Source organism: Chenopodium album, chromosome 14 (assembly GCF_948465745.1).
Source record: "Chenopodium album chromosome 14, dcCheAlbu1.1, whole genome shotgun sequence".
NCBI classification, from domain to species: domain Eukaryota; kingdom Viridiplantae; phylum Streptophyta; class Magnoliopsida; order Caryophyllales; family Amaranthaceae; genus Chenopodium; species Chenopodium album.
In genome coordinates, this window is record NC_137847.1 from 20,007,905 (window position 1) to 20,015,687 (window position 7,783).

A 7,783-nucleotide genomic window follows, 5' to 3' on the forward strand; every position below is an offset into this window, starting at 1 on the left:
CGTTTTCTGTTTACCAAACTACCGGTGTATTTGTTTTCAAAAAAATGTCAAGCACATTAGGCAAGCTATGACCATTCAGTTTATTTGTTGATGATAGTGATTTTACTAGTACTTGTATTGTCAAGTCTCTCCTAATATATTTAGACAAGTTGACGCTGCTGTCCAATCCAGTTGTGAACTCTGGCCGACAACGCTAGGTAACTACAATTGTCACAGATCTATGATAAAGCAATTCAGTGAATAAGGTCCAATTTAATTAAAAAAACCAGTTCTTCAAAGTGTTATGCAACATGCAGTTCCCTGAAATTTTGCTATGTTATATTTACCTGATTCTAAATTGTGCAATGGCAAGTAAACGCAATAAAAATATAATTTATACAATGACATCATGAAACTTCTGAAGCAACATTGTAGCAAATTTTGAAAGACCTTTTTCTGATCTTCAAATTCATAAAGTTATAAACACGGCACTCTGGACAATAAAGTGAGACATCAGTGCAGGATCAAGGTCCGTTTTGGAACACAGATGACCATGTAGTTGCTCCATTAACCACTACTCTGCATCAACTAAGGCATAACAGGGTGACAATCTCAATAAAGGCCCCATTAACCGTCATGGAAACAGCATTTGATTAGTGCAGTGGAATGAAGCAACCAACTTCTGTTGCTGGGAAAATCACACACCAGCATTTGCTATGGACTCTATCAAAAGCTGGTATCCTTCAGGGACAGCTGTCTGTGAGTGTACACACTGGGTTAACGCTGGAATATCGGCATTTATATCCAGAAACCTAGCCAAGGTGAGCAGCAAATGGAAATCAGATATTCTCTTCACAAACGGAAGAGATTTAGTTCGCTCAAGGTGAGTCTTCACAGCCTTTGTTGTGACCGGAAAGTTCCTGTTCTCTATTGGGAATGTTGATGAAAGGGGGCCCTGGATACCACCATGAGCAGAAATCAATACACAAGTTTCATTTCAACATTTCATTTCAACTCTCACTCTTAAACACGCAATTTGAAAGAGCAGCCATTCAATATAGTCATTCTCGATTGGACATATATCATTTGTCATCAATTTGGACAAACATTACAAGTTCTACTTCATGCGTATAATCCTCTAGGTCCTGAAGGTGTAATGTATCGCTTTCAACCAGTCTAGTCAATCATTTCAGAAACTTTGACAGGCTAGTAAAACAAAGAGCCAATAACCTACGCAGAGATTCTATGACATGTACCAAAAGAAAAATTAGTCCTTAAACCAGTGGAGGACTTGATGAACTAATAACTTTCTGGTGATGGACATCTAGACTATAACTATTCAAAATTCCATCCAGAGTTAAGAGTTCACTAAGCAAGCCGCCATGATATGAGGGGGGCGGAGGTAACCAGGATATCATCTTAAAATGAATCCAAGTATCAGATACAAGTTTGGTACAAAGTGTACGACACGTTCCTTTAATTTAATTAGTGCATGGGAAACAACATTCATAGATTTTAAAATAAATTTATATCTATAGTAATATTTAATAGAAAAAAGTTAGCAAGAAATAATGACATGCATATCCTTCGTGTTTCATTCCCCTAAGTTCCCTTTTTTATGACATAACAAAAATAACAACCCCTATCATATTCACCCCTCTTTCCTTCAATCAATAAAATGTTTTTTTTAGCCACTTCCTCTTTCCCTTCGCAAGTAGATGAATAAGCTTATCAAATTCATTTACAAATTCAAGATGCAACAATGCATTTTCTCATTAAACATTTCAAAAAAATAAATAAATAAAATAAAATAAAATAAAAGGAGAAAGATAAATATGATATGAAAGAATATGATGCTAGTTGGCTGATTGCACAAGTATTTTAATATTCAAACTATGCCAAGGAACCAAAACTAGCTTCAGATCGAAATATGTCAAACAAGTAACAACAATTGTTCTTTGGTAAAAAGTGCATTTTTTTAGGGGTAGTAATAGTGTATTCAACACTCCAGGTCATAAATATGCTGATTGAATATGTTTTTTATTTTTTCTACTGTTTACCTTGCACCATAAATATTATAGTAACTTTCTGCCTTTCTGGTTGTAAAAGATGCAAAAATTCAAAATAGTGAGTTGATAAGATTTTTTAAAAAAGGAATAAGTGTTGAGGGAGTTATATAAGGAAAAGTTGACAGTTGTATTATACCCCAGGAGGTTAGTAAAGACATACCTCTTTGTTCCTTAAAATATACAAGTAGAAGATAAACTAAGAGGAAAATGGAGTAGGTTTCCCACTTAAAAATACCTCTCCTCTGATATCGATGGAGAAGCTGGCAAGATGAGCCATTATGATGGAAATTAACTCACTCCTTGGATTTAATTGTATGTGAGTGCAAATTGCCAAATTCTATCCATATTACAGGTAGGGGTTCAACACTAGTACTCTGGCTCTCAACCTATGTTACCCTGACTCTTCATTTCACCTCAAATACCAATGATGTCGTGTCTGTGTAACATGGTTTTCATGAATGATATAAACACACATCTCAATAATGCAGAACATTTTGCCACCAACCAGCTAAGAGGTCTTTTCAAATCGATTGTTGATAAAAGAGAAGGGGGTGAATTTGGTAGACAGAATTTACATTGACCACATTACCCTCATCATTATGTAAAAAAATTTATGAAAACATTAAATTATGCCACTGCTGTGAGGTAACATAATGAAATATAACCTCAGACAATTTGATGAAAAAAAAACTGAACTTGGCAATAAACTTAAGTTCCTCACTTATTGACTCTTTTATAGGTAAAAAATAAATTTTTTTTAACCAAAAAAAAAAAAAAAAAAAAAAAAAAGGCAAGGCTTTTACCTTTCTACTTCCCCCACCCCTGAAAATCCCCCAACAAATCTTTAAAATAAGAAAGTTCCACACTTCAACACAACCCCACCCTCCACCTCCACTTCATCACATAGCAAATTCCATAATAGTCATTTGACAACTTTGTGATAGGTTGATTTAGCATTAGCTGAGATCAAAGGTTAGGTAGGTTACAGTGAGCAGATATAATCTTTTCTTCTCCACAAAGGTGAATTTTGCAAGGGTTTTTTATGGAAACACAATAGGAAATTCTAGTTTGAATTATGTGTTTGAGACAGGTAAGTGAGGTAACGTGAAGAGTCTACATAACACAATTACACACAATTACGCAGGTTAGTTGTCAATAATTTTTTGGGGCTTCTGGTTCAATTAAATTGAAAGGAAAGGGAAAAGAAATACAAAAGGAAACAAAAAAAAGGGGGACAATACAAATGTTTCGTTATCTATGAAAGGAAACCTTAGACGTTCTTTCTTTTTCAAAATTTCAACCAACACTCTAACATTCATAACTCCTACACCTTCACCTTCTTGACATGCACCAACACATTGTCTCTCACACCAAAAAAATTTACATCGAAAATAATGCACAAAAAGTTCTTAAGAAGTTTTGTAGACTGGAAAATGTAGCTATGATGGTGGAAGGCAGTGGTCTTGATCAAATTTGCCAGTCATACCTCACCATTTGTTCTTTCTCTTTCCTAACTCATATTTAGGGTAGAGGATTAAAGCAGAGCTTTTGGAATGACCTTGCAAACTAGAGGGAAAACCAAATGGAAAATAACGTAACAAATAAATAGTAAGGAATTGGCGGGTGATGATCGCCCTTCAATTTTTTGAAACCCCTTGACCATACAACCCCTTTATTAGAGTTATCAAAGTTTAAGAAATCCTTTGAGGTGATGTGATTCATTTGATTGAAATTGTATTTTTAACTTAAAAGCAATCATAAAATTTGAATTTCTTAAGTGAGTGTTATACATGTAATCTCTTTGGTAACAGGGGATTTTGGACAGAGAAAAGATACCATCTTTAGACTGGTTGATGAGCTTTTTTCACATGTTTCCTTTAGACAGGTGGATGGATTTTTATTTTCACATGTTTAATAATAAAATGAAGAGGAAGTTCTAAAATTGTGAATACTAGTTAATGTATATGAAAATTCTATGTTTACCATGGCCCACTGCTCATGATTATTCTAAAAACAGCATTTTGTGCCCCATTACGTTACTTTTCATGTCCTGGTACTATGTTACTACCCTTACAAATTATCATCATAAGTGCTTCTTAACGCATCCACTTCTTGTAGTTTTCTGAAGGGTCTACATTAATTCATCCTAATTATTACTTCTACTATATTAATTTCCTATTGGAGTTTACTTATTTCCTGCAAATTCTTATAGATACATATGCTTTTTAATTTTTATTGACACCTTTATGAGTTGATTTTCCCATATTCTATTTTTCAGAATTCAATTTTACATTAACTCATTTTTCCTGCATTTTTCTTGTATTTTCTCATGCATCATGAATATTTCAAAGATATGGAATTTTAACAAAGAAACTCATAAACGGACACCTGCGAGTAAAATCTGGGGCATGTATCTTATTATCTTTATGGTGTTCCCTCTTATGGTCAATCATAGTGCACAAAATATTAAATGCTCTTTCCCATTATTAGACTAATACTTTTTCTTTCCTTTTTTTCAATTATGGTTTCAGTTCATTCCAATGTATTTGCATTTGTGCATAGCTTTTACGTCTGTAGGTTTTTAGAAGTATTTCATATTTCATATTTAAGTGTTCTAATTTTATCTTAAGATTCTAAACTTTTCCACCATCACAAGTACATAAAGTTATTTAATTTATAATTGATGTTTCTTTTCGTAGATATAGTATTATTTTTTTTATCGCCTTCATACTAAATATAGAGGAAATTTTAAGGTGCAGCTATTGTACAATTTAGAATTTCAGATGATATATTTAGTAGTTTGCTTTTGTCATTGACCTCCACATGCCTATAAGTTCCTTAAAATTTCAAAGATAAATAGATTTCCCTTGAAATTTTCTAAAGTATTGCACCAATATTATTACAACACTTGAAAACTTGAAATAAGGATATTCATTATATTCACAAGCTTCTGTAATTACCATATGTAGTTTTAGATACCATAAACATTCACAGATTCCCTGTCCACTAATATGTGATACATTAACCTTATACATCACATAGTTCCAAATGGTCAGATATGATTTTTTGCATATAAGAATGAATAACACATAACCATACACACTAAAAAGAAAAGAAATACAGGAAGATAATAACTTCATCATAGCAAGTAAACAACCAAAGAATTATGTACCGGTAAAAGAGAAGTTAAAACAGGATTGAGTTAGAGGCAAAACCTGATGATCGAAAATTGAGACGACAACCAAGAAGAAATCATTATCCACCTCTCTAACATCCTTCCCACCAACAACAACATCCTTCTTCATCCGGGATACCTTAGAGTCAACCTCTTCCCCCTCCTTGCCACGCTCGAAATCAAACCAATCTTCCTTAAAAAGGCGAACACACATATCACTCATCTGAAAGGCCTCAAAATGCACATCAGCCACACCATCATCATTAACCTTGAGCTTCACTAAAGCTGTCACCCACTCCTTCAACCCACTCTCAGCGTGCAACTCCACAGCCTGAGCAACCTCCAAATACGACATCGTATAATCCTTCTTGTCTTGCCCAATAGCCTGAGTAAATATAAATCCAACCTTTCTCATCCCCAAACCCGTGGCAATCGCATCGACGAGCTTCTCTTCCTCACTATCCCTCATCAGCAGCAACCTTTCCTCCTCCCCCATCTGCGGGGGCTCATAAATAAAATCCACCTCCACCTTCCCATCCTCCGAAACGGTCCCATACATAAACCCGCCTCGCTTCACCGCAAACGCTAGGGTTTCATTCACATAACTCTGGAATGCATTCGCAGCATCCCTATCAAACGACACAAGCTGTGAATGGGGCGCTTCCTGCCGTGTCACCCTCATCTGTTTCGCAATCAAATCATCCATTGTCATCTTCTTCCCGAACGACCCTGCTGGAGTTATACTCGGACGACGAGCAGCAGCAACAATCTCACGCTCCCCATCATACGATAAATAGATAAGGGATCCATGCCCAATACCGAGAGATGACAATCGAATATCAGGATTCGCCATATCCGAAAACCGCGATCGATCGGCGGGGGTTTTGGCCAACAACAGATTCTGTTGGAGCGATATTGTTTGATTTGAGAGTGGTACATGAAGCTGTAACTCAATTAGGGTTTTGAGTTCGGCGATTGTAATGTTAGGGTTGTCGATTGTAAGCCTCTCGACACCGTCACGGCTGCGAACTCTGATCATCACCATATTTTCCGGCGAATTCACAGAGTGATTGATTGGATTGGATTAGTGGTGGTGAAATTTGATTGAATTAGTAATTAATTTATTGAATGCTTCTTTGCACTTGCTTTCTCTCTCCGCAAAGTTTTTGTTACTGAGGTTAAGAATAAACGAAAGACATGAGATGGTCTGCACCAACATTATAATAGAGAATAGAGGTGTTTGGGTTATCCCATGGAGTACCACCCAAGACAGGTGGAGTAGTTACTTTTAACTCAAACTAATATCGGGACGTTTGGTAGGATGGATGAGATTAAGTGGGATAAAAAGGTAGGATAAGAAGATGGAATTAATAGATTGGATAAGGATAAAATAGTATATTTCATTGTTTGGATTGGATTGGAATTAAATTGGAATAACTAATAAAAATATACAATTATCCTTACTATCCTTTCTTCACCCTCTTTTTTCTTTTTCTTTTATTAAAGGTAGAAATGTCTTTTACTTCTCAAATATAATCTCCATCCCTTATACCACCCCCCTTAGTTTTTAATTTGGAGGGATAACTTCCTTTTTTATCCTCATCCTAACCCCCCTCGTAATCCCCATCCCTCTAAACAAACAAAAAACTTTTTAAATCCCTCCTCTTTTATCCTATTCCCCCTCTTTTATCTCTCTAAACAAACACCTCCTATAAGTTGAGTTACTTTTTGGGTTGGGTAAACCATTAAATGAGTTTGGGGTTGGGATCGAGTCAATCGAATCGAATCTATCTGCAATTGTACCGTATATCTATATTTACTACTCCCTCCGTCCATTGATACAAAGTCTCTTTTTAGTATTTATTACTCAAATAATAAAAAGAAAGAGCATTTTAATTTAGAGACGGAGGGAGTACTAGTTTATACGTAGTATTAGTTTTGTTTCCGGGCGATGCTCGAATTGTTTATTAAAATATAATATAAATTTTTATTTTATCTACTACCCTATTTCATATTATTTTCAACGATTTGATATAAATTAGAGAGGAAAAATGTCTAATCGTTGCACTTGCTTTCTCTCTCCGTAAAGTTTGTGTTACTGAGGGTAAGAAAAAACAAAAGACATGAGATGGTTTACACCAACACTAGTTATTGGCATGGCCCTGATCAATGTAAAGTTGTAAGTTTTGATTAAAACTGAATTTAAAAGGATAGTGTTCAACAATATTTATAAGCGAATAAATATATTATAATAAATTTAAGATTAACGAATGCTAGTTTTTATTCATATTAATGTCTTAATGTGCAATTATTTAGAAGTTACATTATATGGGAATATTAAGTACAAAAGTTACACATATGAAGAGTTTTAGAGTAATGAATGATGACACATAATGTGATACATATTGCTCATGTGGCGCCAAGTCATATGATAGGAACGGTGACACATGGCGATAGCATGTGTGTCCCTTTGAATTTTAATATTATTACAGATATAGATTATATAGGTGTTTTAGTGTTTGGCTTATTTGATGGAGTACCGCCCAAGACAGGACATGTT

The 7,783-nt window shown here is 34.9% G+C and overlaps 1 protein-coding gene across 1 annotated transcript; it reads right to left on the reverse strand.

The window, feature by feature from the left end:
- Positions 1 to 296: 296 nt before the first annotated feature.
- LOC145580132 (NPL4-like protein B) lies at positions 297 to 6,444 on the reverse strand. Its single transcript, XM_081637490.1, has 2 exons — positions 5,264 to 6,444; positions 297 to 934 (listed from the first exon to the last, which is right to left on the reverse strand). The coding sequence occupies exons 1-2, from the start codon at positions 6,266 to 6,268 to the stop codon at positions 677 to 679; spliced, it is 1,263 nt and encodes a 420-aa protein (XP_081493616.1). The 5' UTR covers positions 6,269 to 6,444; the 3' UTR covers positions 297 to 676.
- Between the last annotated feature and the right edge of the window lie 1,339 nt (positions 6,445 to 7,783).

Excerpts from the sequence above, each read along its gene's own strand:
- LOC145580132 (XM_081637490.1), bottom strand. The coding sequence starts at position 6,268 with ATGGTGATGATCAGAGTTCGCAGCCGTGACGGTGTCGAGAGGCTTACA. Across the intron at positions 935-5,263 it reads TCTCAATTTTCGATCATCAG|GGCCCCCTTTCATCAACATT; the intron begins GTTTTGCCTCTA and ends GGTGGTATCCAG.